Source organism: Balaenoptera physalus (assembly GCF_965194825.1).
Source record: "Balaenoptera physalus genome assembly, chromosome: 7".
NCBI classification, from domain to species: domain Eukaryota; kingdom Metazoa; phylum Chordata; class Mammalia; order Artiodactyla; family Balaenopteridae; genus Balaenoptera; species Balaenoptera physalus.
This window is the reverse complement of record NC_138886.1, coordinates 99,338,773-99,353,907: the sequence shown is the minus strand read 5'-3', so window position 1 is coordinate 99,353,907 and position 15,135 is coordinate 99,338,773. Positions and strand designations below refer to the sequence as shown.

The 15,135-nt window shown below is 35.9% G+C and overlaps 1 protein-coding gene across 2 annotated transcripts in view; it reads right to left on the bottom strand.

The window, feature by feature from the left end:
• The window catches only part of LOC309665100 (contactin-associated protein-like 3), a 235,150-nt gene that overhangs the window by 204,983 nt on the left and 15,032 nt on the right, over window positions 1-15,135 (bottom strand). For both annotated transcript variants that reach the window (XM_082471237.1, XM_082471238.1), the window contains exon 2: window positions 3,227-3,296. In XM_082471237.1, coding sequence (XP_082327363.1) covers window positions 3,227-3,296 — 70 coding nt within the window. The remainder of the gene's footprint in view (window positions 1-3,226; window positions 3,297-15,135) is intronic.

Here is a 15,135-nt window from a genome sequence, read left to right as displayed (position 1 = left end):
AAATTACAATTGTCATTCTAAATGCTCACTATTTCCCCTCTCTGATGAAAGGCTTCTTTCCATAGGCATGCCTGATATTATAAAGCTGAAAATATGTAGGCTTTTAAATAAGTAATATTATTCTACTCAATGGATTTAAACATAAGGCAATATTGTCACTTCAAGAAAAATAAAAAGAGCTTTGAGAATTTTTTCCATATGTCCACATTTGTGTTTCACAACTCCAGACCACCTAATGCAAACTTTCATTTCTCAGCAAAATGAAGCAGAGAATATTACAAAAGACTCAGCGATGTCAAATCCAGCCACCAGTTAGATCTTCCAATTTTCAGTACAACATTTCCTGCCAGATGTGGCTCAATGTGGCTTAAAGAAGCAATTGTTTAATTCTCATGTGGAGAACTATTGTTCTGGAAGAATGAGGGCATTATAGGATTAATCTCCAAGTAGTAAGAAGAAAAGCTAGGTTTACAAACTCTGTATGACTCTGTATGTGCCAGTGAGTAGCTGGAAGTAAGCGTTCTATTGGAAGATAGGATTTTGTTCCTCAGGAAACCAGCACACTCCTGGGACCCTGGGTTGAAGCCATTTGATAGGTGGATAGCATGAGAAAGGTCTGGCAACCAAAGTCACCCCATGCTGCTGATGCAGACAGCTGGCAGAGACAAGATAAAGTTCACACAGTCACTTGAGGCTTTAAAACCTAGTCTGCAAACGAAAAATAGAGAAGAAAATTCTATTTCTAATCTACCAGTGAAAGATGTGCATTTCATTTTCAGATTATGAAAGTATCGAAGGAGAAAGGCTGTGCTGTCATGAGTGACAGTGCCTCGGCCGCCAGGACTCCAATCAGAGGCTCAGTGATAAGTGAGAGTGAGCCCAGACTACTGCCAACGCCATGGCCAGAGACCGAAGAACACACGGGGAGGGGTTTCCTACTTGTGTATGGTAAATAACCCTGCATACAAATCCTCCAAGCCACGATCTGGGTAGTGTATTAGAGCAAAGAAGTAACAAAGAAAACAGGCAGGTTGACATTGAGCAGAGAGGACCAAATCAGTTTCAATAGACTTGAGGCTCTGTGGACCTAGGGAAGGAGAGGGTACAGAGCCCAACAGGATAGGAGACGAGGAAGGCGTTGGAGCTCTGCTCCTCACCAGAGCTCTCTAAATCTCAGTATCCACATTTAAAAAAAAATGTATTTATGTTTATTTATTTTATTTTTGGTTGCCTTGGGCTCGTGGGCTTTCTCTAGCTGCGACAAGCGGGAGCTACTCTTTCTTGCGGTGCGCAGGCTTCTCATTGCGGTGGCTTCTCTTGTTGCAGAGCACGGGATCTAGGCGTGTGCTTCAGTAGTTGTAGCTTGCAGGCTTAGCTGCTCCGCAGCATGTGAGATCTTCCCAGAGCAGGGCTCGAACCCGTGTCCCCTGCATTGGCAAGCGGATTCTTAACCACTGCGCCACCAGGGAAGCCCTCAGTATCCACATTTTTAATATGAGAATAAAATCACGTGTATTTTATAAAAACACTTCCTGGAAAATGGTCATGGCTAGAAATATCATGAGACTTCAATAAATGGCTTATATTTATAATTACTAACAGAAATAAATACAAGAATCTAATAAGAATATGTTTTATAACCTAATGCATTTTGGATCACTCATTTCTATCCCAAAGATTTAATCTATACCATCGTGGTCTCTAAGCTGTAGTTTATATTATGTTTGCCACGAGTTGCTGTGACCAAATGTTACTGTTTTTAGTCCTATAGTTCCTGTAGTTTCTTGTTGCAGTGTTACAAACTAATGTTTCCCAAAAGTAATTTTTGTATGAATAAACAAATAAAAGTGAGAAGCACTCCTATGAAGCCCTTATTAAATATTAAAGGATAAACAGTTCTAATTTAAAAATAAAAGAATTATAATTTTAAGTGCAAATTTGACTAATTGTGCTTTTCAAAAGCTACTGTCAAATATTTTTCACAACAGTAAATCTTAAGTTATGATAAAAAAATTTCTTGTGAAATCACACCTGACAAAATGAACCCTAATTATGTATAATATCTCCTATCTAAACACATTCTTAAATAATTATTTCAATTTAAAATAGAGAAATTATCAGATTGGGTTGGAATTTGTCAGTTGGTTATCTCTCCATGAAGCACCGCTAAGTTTTTTAAACCTCCATCAGCGAGTGAGAACACCACCTTGGCAGAATCTTAGCAGTTATCAGAAGCAGGAGTTGTGGGAACATATTTACAAGATTAGGGGTCTGAACTCCAATGGTTTAAGGTGGATTTTCAAGATGGGAATCTGACTGGGTTTGGGCAAAACTCATGACATAATAGTTTTGATTTTGTGCTACAAAGGCAACTCAGTAGAGAAAAGATCGTCTGTTCAACAAATAGTCCTGGAGCAATTTGATCCTTGTGTAAACAAAAAATAAATTTTCATTCATATCTCACACTTTATACAAAAGTTAGCTCAAAATGGATTGTAGACCTAATTGTAAAACCTAAAATTATACAACTTTTACAAGAAAACATAGGAGAAAATCTTTGTGAACTTGGGTTAGGCAAATATTTCTTTGATATGACACTAAAATCACAATACATAAAAGAAAAAATCAATCAACTGGACTTCATCATGATAAAAATGTCTGCTCTTTGAAAAAAGCATTCACAGTTAAGAAAATCGAAATAGGAGCCATGGACTGGAGAAAATACTTGTAAGTAACATATATGATAAAGAACTTGTATCTATAAAGAACATATAAAGAACTCTTAAAACCCAATAATAAGATTTGAACAAACCAAGAAGAGATTGAATTAGTGATCAAAAATATCCCAACAAAAAAGTCCAGAACCAGATGACTTAACTGGTAAATTCTACCAAACATTCAAAGAAGAATTAATACCAATCCTTTTCAAAATTTTCCAAAAAATAGAAGTGGAAACACTTTGAAACTCATTTTAGGCGGCCAGCATTACCCTGATACCAAAACCAGAAAAGGATGCCAAAAAAATAAAATCAATAAATGGCTCATATAATTACTAATAAAAATAAATACAAGAATCTAATAAGAACATGTTTTATAACCTAATCATTTTGGATCACCCATTTCTTTCCCAAAGATTTAATCCCTGATGAACAGTAAACATAGATGCAAAAATCCTCAACAAGACATTAGCAAACAAGATTCTACAGTAATTAATAGAATCACATACCTAAGCAACTGGAATTTATTCTAGGGATGCAAGGATTGTTCAATATCCACAAATCAATCAATGTGACACACTGCATTAACAAAATGAAGGATAAAAATCATATGACCATCTCAATAGATGCAGAAAAAAAGCACTTGACAAAATTCAACATTCATTTAAGAAAAACTCTCAACAAAATGGGTATAGAGGGACTATACCTCAACATAATAAAGGGCTTATATAACAAGTCCACAGCTAACATCATACACCATGGTGGAAAGCTGAAAGATTTTCCTTTGAGATCAGGATCAAGACAAGGATACCCACACTTTTATTAACCAAGGAGGTGAAAGACCTGTACACTGAAAACTATGACATTAATGAAAGAAGTTGAAGAGGAAACAAAGAAAAAGATATTTTGTGCTCATGGGTTGGGAAAATTAATACTGTTAAAATGTCCATACTACTCAAAGCAATCTACAGGTTCAGTGCAATCCTCATCAAAATTTCAATGGTATTTTTCACATACATAGAACAAAAAATTCTAAAATTTGTATGCAATCACAAAAGACCCCAAATAGCCAAACCAGTCTTGAGATAGAAGAACAAAGCTGGAGGCATCATGCTCCCTGATCTCAAATTATATTCCAAAGCTATAGTAATCAAAACTATGATATATATTGGTATAAAAAAAAGATACATTGATTAATGAAACAAAATAGAGAGACCAGGAATAAACCCACATGTATATGGTAAATTAATTTGTAACAAAGGAGCCAAGAATATACAATGGGGAAAGGACAGTCTTTTTAATAAATGGTGCTGGGGAAACTGGACAACCACACGTAAAAGAATAAAACAAGACCAGTGTCTTCTGCCATACACAGAAATTAACACGAAATAGATTAAAGACTTGAATGTAAGCTCTGAAACCAGGCTTACATAAAACTCCCAGATGAAAACATAAAAAAATCCTTCTTCACAACGATCTTGGCAATGATTTTTTTGGATATGACACCTAAAGCACAAGCAACAAAATAAAAAACAAACAAGTGAGTCTATATCAAATTAAAAAGCTTCTGAGCACCAAAGGAAATAATAAACAAAATGAAAAGGCAACCTATGGAATGGGAAAAATTATTTGTGAACCACACATTTGATTAGGAGTTAATATCCAAAATATGTAAGGAACTCATGCAACTGAATAGCAGAAAAGTCAAATAATCCAATTAAAAAATGAACAAAGAATCTGAAAAGACATTTTTCCAAAGAAGGTATTCAAATGACCAACAGGTAGCACATAAAAGATGTTCAATATCACTAATTACTGGGAAATGGGAATCAAAACCACAAGGAGATATCACTTTACACCTGTTAGTATGGCTATCACCAAAAGCATAAGAGATAAGCATTGGCAAGAATGTGGAATAAAGGGAACCCCTCTGCACTCTTGGTGGGAAAGTAAATTGGTATAGCCATTGTGAAAAGCAGTATGAGGTTACTCAAAAAATTAAAACTGGAACTCCCATGTGATCCAGCAATTCCACTTCTGGGTTTTTAGACAAAGAAAATAAAAACAATAACTCGCAAAGATATATGCACCCCCATGTTCATTGCAGCATTATTTACTATAGCCAAGATATGGAAACAAAGTGTCCACTGATGAATGAATGTATAAAAAAAATGTGTATATACACAATGAAATATTATTCAGTCATAAAAAAAGAAAGAAATCTTGACATTTGAGATAACATGGATGGACCTTGAGGGCATTATGCTAAGCAAAATATGTCAGATAGAGAAAGACAAATACCGTATGATCTTACCTATATGTGGAATCTAAGGAAAACAGAAACAAACAAATAAACAAAACAAGGTTATAGATTTAGAGAACAAATTAATGGTTGCCAGAGGTGGGGGATGGTGGTATGCATGAAATAGGTAAAGGGGATCAAAAGGTACAAACTTGCAGTTACAAAATAAATAAGTCATTAGAATGTAAACTACAGCACTGAGACTATAGTTAATAATACTGTATACCATATTTGAAAGTTGCTAAGAGTGTAAATCTTAAAAGTTGTCAATACAAGAAAAAACAATTTTGTAACTATGTATGGTGACGGATGTTAACTAGAATTATTGCAATGATCATTTTGCAATATATACAAATTTTGAATCATTATGTGTACACCTGAGACTAATATAATGTTGTGTGTCATTATACTTTAATTTTTTTAAATAATAATACAAATTAAAAAACCCACCTTTTGAAAAAGTGGCCAAAAATTTTGAATAGACACTTTACCAAAGATATATGTAACGCAATTTAGCACATAAAAAGCTATTCTATATGATAGTCATTAGGGAAATGCAAACAAAAGTCACAATGGTATTCTTCTACACACCTATTAGATGGCTAAAATTAAAAAGATTAATGATAGCAAAAGTTTTATTTATAATGCCTAACCTGGAAACAACACAAATATTTATCAGTAAGTGAAAGGATAAACAAATTGTGGTAAATCCATATAGTAGAATAGTCGATAATAAAAATAAATACATTATAGATAAGTGCAAGAATGTGGATTAATTACATGATAATTATGCAGTGGAAGAAACCAGGCAAAAAACAATATATACTGTATGATTCTAGTTATATAAAATTCTATATGCAAATTAACCTGACGTCTAATGGCATCATGTCTAATGGTCAGTTGATGGGAAGAGCAAAGAGGGGTGGGAGGGCAAGTTTATAAAGGAACAATAAAAATCTTTGGGGAGGGCTTCCCTGGTGGTGCAGTGGTTGAGTATCTGCCTGTCAATGCAGGGAACACGGGTTCGAGCCCTGGCCTGGGAAGATCCCACATGCCGCGGAGCAACTGGGCCCGTGAGCCACAACTACTGAGCCTGCGCGTCTGGAGCCTGTGCTCCGCAACAAGAGAGGCCACGATAATAAGAGGCCCGCGCACCGCGATGAAGAGTGGCCCCCACTTGCCGCAGCTGGAGAAAGCCCTCGCCCAGAAACGAAGACCCAACACAGCCAAAAATAAATAAATTTAAAAAAAAATGCCACTTTGGCATAAATATGGTTTTGAGCTGAAAGCAATTGAAAATCAGCAGATGCAGGAAGAAATCTTCCCTCCCCTTTTCTCCCTAAAAGCAGGGCATGAATTTTCCCTGAGACCGGGGCCCCCTCTCCCGAACCAGGAAGAAGAGAGTGACTCTTGTCACCAAAGGTGGAGAATGGGCACTGAGATGAGTCTACATAAACAAACCTTATGAAAATAGCGCTTATCTCCCATCAGGTTCCCCATATATTTCCTACTCACTTTCCTCCAAACCCCCTTTCCTTTCTTAAAAATGGAATATAAGCCCCCAAGTCTAACTACTTCTTTGAGTTTCACTTCCTTCCTGTTGGAGTCGTTCACACAGAAAATATTAATTAAAATAATTTATGTTTTTTCTTCCATTATTCTGTCATTTGTCAGTTTACTTTGCAGGCCCCTAAGAATAAACCTAAGAGGGTAGAGGAAAGAAATTTCCTCTCAGACATTAGCAATGAAGGGGAAAAAATGTTTTAGTGGTGACATGGGAATGAACTTTGGAGTTGGCCAAATCATCACAATGGTCACATCAGTCATCTATGCTGAGCAACCCTCCCTTGGTATTCTTGTCCTGCCTCTATTTCTCATGATATCTGGTAGCACTGCAGTGCCCAGGAATGTAATGAGCTCTCTCCAAGGTGAGGCCTATATGCAGATATTATTTTATAAACTATTTCCAGAATCTTGTTCAAGGTAAAACCATAAAATTCATGTTCTAAGTTCGAAGGCAGCTCAGCTCACAGAGAAGACCTTTGAGAAAGCACAACATGCTTACGGGTCTCTGGCATGGTATCAATGTCAGCCTCTAGACTGTGTCAAAAGCAATTCTGCACTCCCTCGTATTGACCAAACATGGGTAAAATACCTCTTCTGGTGCTTCCTTCTCTCTGATGATGTAGCTACCTGGGAGCCTGTAAGAACTCACTAATACTATGCTTTCTAAGAGCAGTTTCTGCTCTCACTCAAAATTGTCCCCCACATGGTATAGGTTTTCTTTAATCATGTGGATAGCTTCAAGATTCGTTTTTTGGTTTTTGGTATTTTTTACAATGGGATAACTTGATAATATATCTGAGAATACCCTTCCCAGTAATTCTAGTCTCCTTGACATCAGTAAGATACGGAAGAGAAAAACCTTTGTAAAATGGTGTTAAGGAAAATTATCCAAAAGCCTGAAAAAAACTAAAGGGACTTTTGCCTGTTCTTTCTTAGTTATGCTAGGGTTTGATTATCAGGCCTGCCTGCGGATTATCTGAATCTCTAGGCATGTACCTTTGCATCTTTGTTTAACTCGTTATTTACTATTGATAAAGGTATGGTGTAATTCTGAAGGGGTTGATGTTAACTGGTACCTTGATTTCTGTCAGATAGCAATACAAATAATGTCTGTTCAGTAGGGATGCAAATGATTCCTCTCTGATGGAAAATACAATTTCCAAAATTCAGAATGTTAGCTGATTTTCCCTACAGAACATTAGCTATTTTTTATCTAAAATCAGTAATCCTATTTAAGAATTCTTCCAGCTACTATAAAAGCTTCTACCCCATTTAGTTCTTTTGAATCAGCACTACCATCATGCCAGTTCTCTTATTAATGGGTTCATTAAATCTGTGCCATATACTCATTTTACATTTGCATGAGAGTCATGAGTTTATGAAAATGACACTTTGACAAGGAGCAATTGTGAGTAGCACAATGTGCACCAGTCAACAAACCATGGGCACACAAAGTAAGGGCTACCTGCATGGACATACACACCAAAAAACCAGTCACTTTCAAACAGTATCTCTGCTATCTTTTCCCTGCTTTTATTTGGGTTCATAAGAGCTCAGATTTCCCAATATCTAGTAGATATGTTAAGTTTCTCTGTTAAAAATATGTAGGCTTATATTTGTTTTAAGCTCATATATTATTTTTAATCAAAATTTTGGACTCTGCCCTTTTCCACAGGATAGTTAGTGCCTAGTGATTTGAGGGTGGGTCTGATAACAGGCTCCTATCCAAAGCTGAGATTTATTCTGGTAAGTTTAAGCCTGCAGCTCCATACTGTAGGTGTCCTTACACCTACAACACTGAGGTGTCCTTACTCACCACCACCTCCCTGCCCTGCTTGTTCCCACTGTCTGCCTGGAGAGAACCCTGCGGAGAACCTCCACCACTGCCCCACTCTTCCTTCTTTTTGGTCTTCCCCCTTACTTGGGGAGATTGCTTGTACACTTCTGCTTTTCCTTCTCCCTTCCCTTTGCCCCTCTTTTACCAAGTCTAATCATACTCCTTTGATGGGACTCTTTCCCTTGCAATCAACTTCATTGCAATTGTTTTGATTAGTGGTTACTGGCACCATTCCCCTATCAAAAAGAACTAATCAAACACCTGACCTGGTGGGTGGGGATCAATTCCACTATGATGAGCAAAGGAGAGCTGAGAGGACACTGATTTCATAAATGGACTCGTGAATGTTTTAGTTATAAAGAGTTTTGTGTCCCTATACCATTTAGTAATTGTAGGCCTGTGAAACTGAATTTTAAATTAACAAAAACTCTGCATTGTTCAATTCAAAGGATATATGCTACTTACTATTTTGTACCAGAACAAATGTTGAACTGGCACCAAAGATGAATGACACATCCTACCAGCCCTCAACGAGGTCACAGTCCAATGGACTTGATAGGCATGTACATATAACATGCAAGATTTCTTTTATAAATATTGCAGAGGTATAAACCAGGGGAAATTAAGGCATAATTAGGGAGAAACACATGATTTAAGAATCTAAAAAGGCTTACTGGGGGCATTACATTTTATTTTATTATTATTTTATTTTAATGAAGTCCTGTTGCATTTTATATTGAGTTCTATGATCCATTTTGAGATCCATTTAATGTATATGAAAAGTGTAAGGTCTTTGTCTAGATTCATTTTTTTTTAAACATCTTTTAAACATCTTTATTGAAGTATAATTGCTTTACAATGGTGTGTTAGTTTCTGCTTTATAACGAAGTGAATCAGTTATACATATACATATGTTCCCATATCTCTTCCCTCTTGCATCTCCCTGCCTCCCACCCTCCCTATCCCACCCCTCTAGGTGGTCACAAAACACCGAGTTGATCTCCCTGTGCTATGCGGCTGCTTCCTACTAGCTATCTATTTTACATTTGGTAGTGTATATATGTCCATGACACTCTCTCACCCTGTCACATCTCACCCCACCCCCTCCCCATATCCTCAAGTCCATTCTCTAGTAGGTCTGTGTCTTTATTCCCGTCTTGCCACTAGGTTCTTCATGGCCTTTTTTTTTTTTTCCTTAGATTCCGTATATATGTGTTAGCATACTGTATTTGTTTTTCTCTTTCTGACTTACTTCACTCTGTATGACAGACTCTAACTCCATCCACCTCATTACAAATACCTCCATTTCATTTCTTTTTATGGCTGAGTAATATTCCATTGTATATATGTGCCACATCTTCTTTATCTTTTTTTTTTTTTTCCATGTAGCTGTCCAGTTGTTCCAGCACCAAAATTACACACGGAGAAACAGACAATCTCAATAGGCCTATATCTGTTAAAGGATTTGAAACTATAATTAATAACCTGCCAAAAAGAAAGCACTAGGGCCAGATTGGTTCACTGGTGAATTTTAACAAATATTTTAGGGAAAATGTATGCTTATTCTCTAAAAATAGAACTAGAATGAATACTTTCTAACTCATTCTAGGAAACCAGCATTATCCTAACACCAAAAGCATACAAAGCATTACAAAAAAAAAGGAAAAATTCAGACAAATGAATATAGTTGCAAAAATCCTGAACAAAATATTAGTCAATCAAATCCAACTATGTATGAACAGAATTATACACCATGGGCAAGTGGGATTTATTCCAGGTATACAAGGCTGGTTTAACATAAGAAAACCAACTAGTGTAATTCATCATATAAACAGGTTAAAGAAGAAAAACTATATGGTCCTATTAATAGATCCAGAAAAAGCATTTGACAAATCCAGCATTCATTCATGACAAAAACGTTCAGTAAACTAGAAATAGAAGGGAACTATTGCAACTTAATAATGAGAATTTACAAAACACCTACAGCTAATATATTTATTAGTGAGAAAATAGATGCTTTCTCACTAAGATTAAGAACAAGGCAAGGGGGCTTCCCTGGTGGCGCAGTGGTTGAGAATCTGCCTGCTAATGCAGGGGACACGGGTTCGAGACCTGGTCTGGGAAGATCCCACATGCCGCGGAGCAGCTAGGCCCGTGAGCCACAACTACTGAGCCTGCGCGCCTGGAGCCTGTGCTCCACAACAAGAGAGGCAACGATAGTGAGGGGCCCACGCACCGCGATGAAGAGTGGCCCCCGCTTGCCTCAACTAGAGAAAGCCCTCACAGAAACGAAGACCCAACACAGCCATAAATAAATAAATAAATAAATAAATAAATAAGAACAAGGCAAGGATATCGCCTCAACACATTTTTTCAACATTGTCCTAGAATTCACAGCTAATATAATTAGACAAAAAAAGGAAATTAAAAGTATATAAATTGGAAAGGAAGAAATAAAACTGTTTTTGTAGATGACATGATCATCTATGTAGGAAATCTCACAGAATCAACAAAAAACTTTGAGAACTAATAAGCAATTATAGCAAGGTTGCAGGATACATTTTTCACATATACAAATTAATTGCTTCCCTGTACACCAGCAATGTACAACTGGGTTTTGAAATTAAAAACACAATATCATTTACATTAACACCCAAAAATGAAATACTTAGGTATAAGTCTAAGAAAATATGTGTAATATCTATATGAGGAAAAACTACAAACCTGTGATGAAAGAAATCAAATAATTTAAACAAATGGAGGGACACTACATGGTCATGTATAGGATGATCAAAATTGTTAAGATGTCAGTTCTTCCCAACTTGATCTACAGATTTAATTAATCCCAATCAAAATCCCAAGTGATCTTGTGGATATTGACAAACTGATTCTAAAGTTTATAATAACCCAGAATGGCTGACACAGTATTGAAGGGAGAGAACAAAGTTGGAGGATTAACATTACCCAAAATCAAGACTTACTATAAAGTTAACAGTAATCAAGACAGTGTGGTATGGGCAAAAGAATAGACAGATAGATCAATGGAACTGAATAGAAAGCCCAGAAACAGACCAAGACAAATACAGTCAACTGATTTTGACAAAAGAACAGAGGCAATATTTTGAACAAAGGTAGTCTTTCCAACAAACAATGTTGGAATAACTAGACATCCACATGCAAAAAAAAAAAAAAAAAAAGTGAATTTAGAAACAAACCTTACACCTTTCACGAACATTAAGTTAAAATAGAGCACAGACCTAAATATAAAACACAAAGCTATAAAACTTCTGGAAGATAACATGGAAGAAAATCTTCCAACTCTACAACACTCTGGAAAAGGCAAAATTATGGAGACATTAAAAAGATTAGGGGTTGCCAGGAATTAGGGACAAGAGAGGAATGATGAACAGGTAGATTACAAGAATTTTTAGGGCAGTGAAACTATTATGTATGAGATTGTAATGGTCAATACATGTCATTATACATTTATCCAAACCTACAGAACGTACAACACAAATAGTGAACTCTAATGTAAAACTTAATTAACAACAATATATCAGTATTGGTTCATCAATTGTAAAAATGTACCACTAATGCAAGACGTTAATAATTGGGGAAAAGGGAATGGGGCGTTGGCAGGAGAATAGAATAAATGGAATCTCTATATCTGCTTAATATTTCTGTAAACCTAACACTGCTCAAAAAAATAAAGTTTCTAATTAAAGAAATAGTGGCAGAGAGAGTTGTAGATTTGTAGCAAAGTGCTGATTCATGAAGGTTTTAGAGATTTAACAAAAATGCAGTAAGTGATTGCTTAGGGCTAGGAGGCTTGTGGGGATAGTAGGGTGATAGGTATGGGATTTCTTCTTGAGGTGACAAAAATGTTTTAAAATTAACCGTCGTGATCACTGCACATATCTGTGAATATACTAAAAACGACTGAATTTTACACTCTAAATGGATGAGTTATAATCATATGTGAATTATATCTTAATAAATCTGGCTAAAAAATTAAATGGCCTAGATCTGTGTTATTAAATTAAATAAACAGCACTTAATAGTTTTTCTATAGCTGAAGTGTATGCTGTAAGGTTCTAACATATGACTTCTTCCCAGGAAGTCAATAATGTTTAAAAGTATAAAATTTCAGAGTTAATATCAGTTTTTTACAGATTTCAATGACAAGAGAATCACAGATGCAAGGGCCAAGAGCCATTAAAATAGTTTCCTTCCAGATCACAGACTAATGAATAAGATTTCCAAATGTCAATATTGATGACACGGAAAAGTATACACTATTAATTTGGAGTGAAGCTGTCAGCATTTCTTTCTGAATGAAAACGATTACAAAACCCTCTTCCCCAAACACACACGTACAAATGCCAAAGAGTGCATCCTCCTTCGTGAAGCTACCAACTCAGCAGCCTTCAATGAAGGGCATACAAAAGATGGAGCGCACTACAAATACCCATTGTTGCCACCACCTCAGTAACAGAGGAGTGGCTTTATCATCGGAAGTAATCGAAAGAAAGAAAGAACAGATGGACGTCTGGTTTATGGGGACTCACACAGTAAGCGTCACCCGAGGTGGAGGGCTTGCCACGGATAGAAATTAGGTGTTAGAAAGAGGGAACATGAGCGCAACAGAGAGGAAGACGGTTTGGAGAAGGGATGCTCCATTATTTTATTCGGTTGTTTTCTTTTGTGATATATGTCTGACAAACTGATTGCACAGAATCGCATTCTCTTACTGAGTGAAACTAATTAGTGTAATTATTTTAAATTGAGGCTATCTTATAAAAAAGCTGAAGAACTCGGGGGCTTCCCTGGTGGCACAGTGGTTTACATCCTGCCTGCTAATGCAGGGAACATGGGTTCGAGCCCTGGTCTGGGAAGATCCCACATGCCGCGGAGCAACTAGGCCCATGAGCCACAATTAGTGAGCCTGCGCGTCTAGGAGCCTGTGCTCCGCAACAAGAGAGGCCACGATAATGAGAGGCCCGCGCACCGCGATGAAGAGGGGCCCCGGCTCGCCGCAACTAGAGTAAGCCCTCGCACAGAAACGAAGACCCAACACAGCCAAAAATAAATAAATTAATTAATTAATTTAAAAAAAAAAAGAAAACCCCAAACATGATAAATATCAATACAAAGAAAACCAAGCCTGGGCACATCATACTCAGATTACTGATGAGTAAAGATAAGGAGAAAATCTTTAAAATATCCAGAAAATAAAAGACACAACACATACAGAGGAACAAAAAAAAAAAAAAAAAAAATAATGCTGAAGAACTAAAACCAAAAAAAATGATTTCTTTTGATTCTTTTAAAATATCCTATGAAAAGCTAGCTTTTAATAGTGACTTTAGATCGCTGTTATTTGGGGTATTTTGTACACTCTCTTCTATAGTTTCTAATTCACCTGTGTTTCATCAAGTGAAAAATCACATTTCATTGTACTTGTGCTCCATTTGTTCTCCATATAACATCTCCCCACCCTTGTTTTAGTATTATCTAAGATCTTGGGAGATTTAAATCAAAAACATGTGGATGATTTTGGACTCTAAGCTTGGAGCATCAACCAATTATGTCTGAATTCACGAGACTGAAATAGCTATTGGCAATAGTGTAACCAAGAGAGGAGATCCCTTCTTACACCTCACACATGTACATTTCACATGAGTGCCTTTACTGTAGCTTTATGACAAAGATGTTTAACCACCTGGCAATTAAAACAAAAAACAAAACACTTTGGTGCTCTAAATTCTTGTCATATTCTTCAAACTTATTGTCCTAAAAATATTTGTATAAACAACTGAATTTCAAAGGCATATTTTTAAAAGCTTTCTTATTATATATGCATATAGATCAACTTCTTAAACACTGTAAGCTGTAAGATGGAAGAATTTCTGCATCTAAGTGCATGCTTCTTTTCTTAGACATATTTGCACAATCATTGCAGGCTAAAATTGATGGTGCTCCTGAATGCAAGTTCCCTATAAGGTAAAATTCAGTTTCCTGTACTTCATTCCTATAATCTATAAATATTGAAATGAGGTCACTAGAAGGTAAGTTCATTTAAAAATTTAACTAAATTATTTTTGTAGCACATTGAATATTGTTTATTAGCATATATATTTTAAGGCACTGACTTACATAGGAATGATTCCCAGGATGAAAACATGTATGTGATGTTTTAGAGAATAAAACAAAATTATTTTTATAACATATGTATATATATAAATGCATATATTAGCCAATATCCATTTGGAAACCTTTATTCTATTCAAACTTAATACTCCACTTCCAAAAAGATATGTCCATGTAAAGTTGATAAAGTTCACCTCTTAAAATATGTCTATGTTTAAAAGAAATAAAGGTGCACTATACACCAAATTCTGTTATTTAAATTTGTATTTCATATATAAATTGGACTACACTGCATTATGTAATACTCCATAGGTACTGAATAAGTAATAAAAACTAAAAATAGTATTTATCTAGATGATATGATTGACCAGAAGGTATGTCCTGGATTATTATAAATATTTCAAGAGGAGGAGGATTATCTATAAAACATTTTTCATCTGAAGTCCTGGGTCTTATGATATAGATAGAACTTTATCTAAACATGTAGAGTTTCCTGATTTCCTTTGAAGAAATCAGTAAGAAGCTCTTTGAAAAGAAGGAAAAAACAAAACAAAACAACAAAA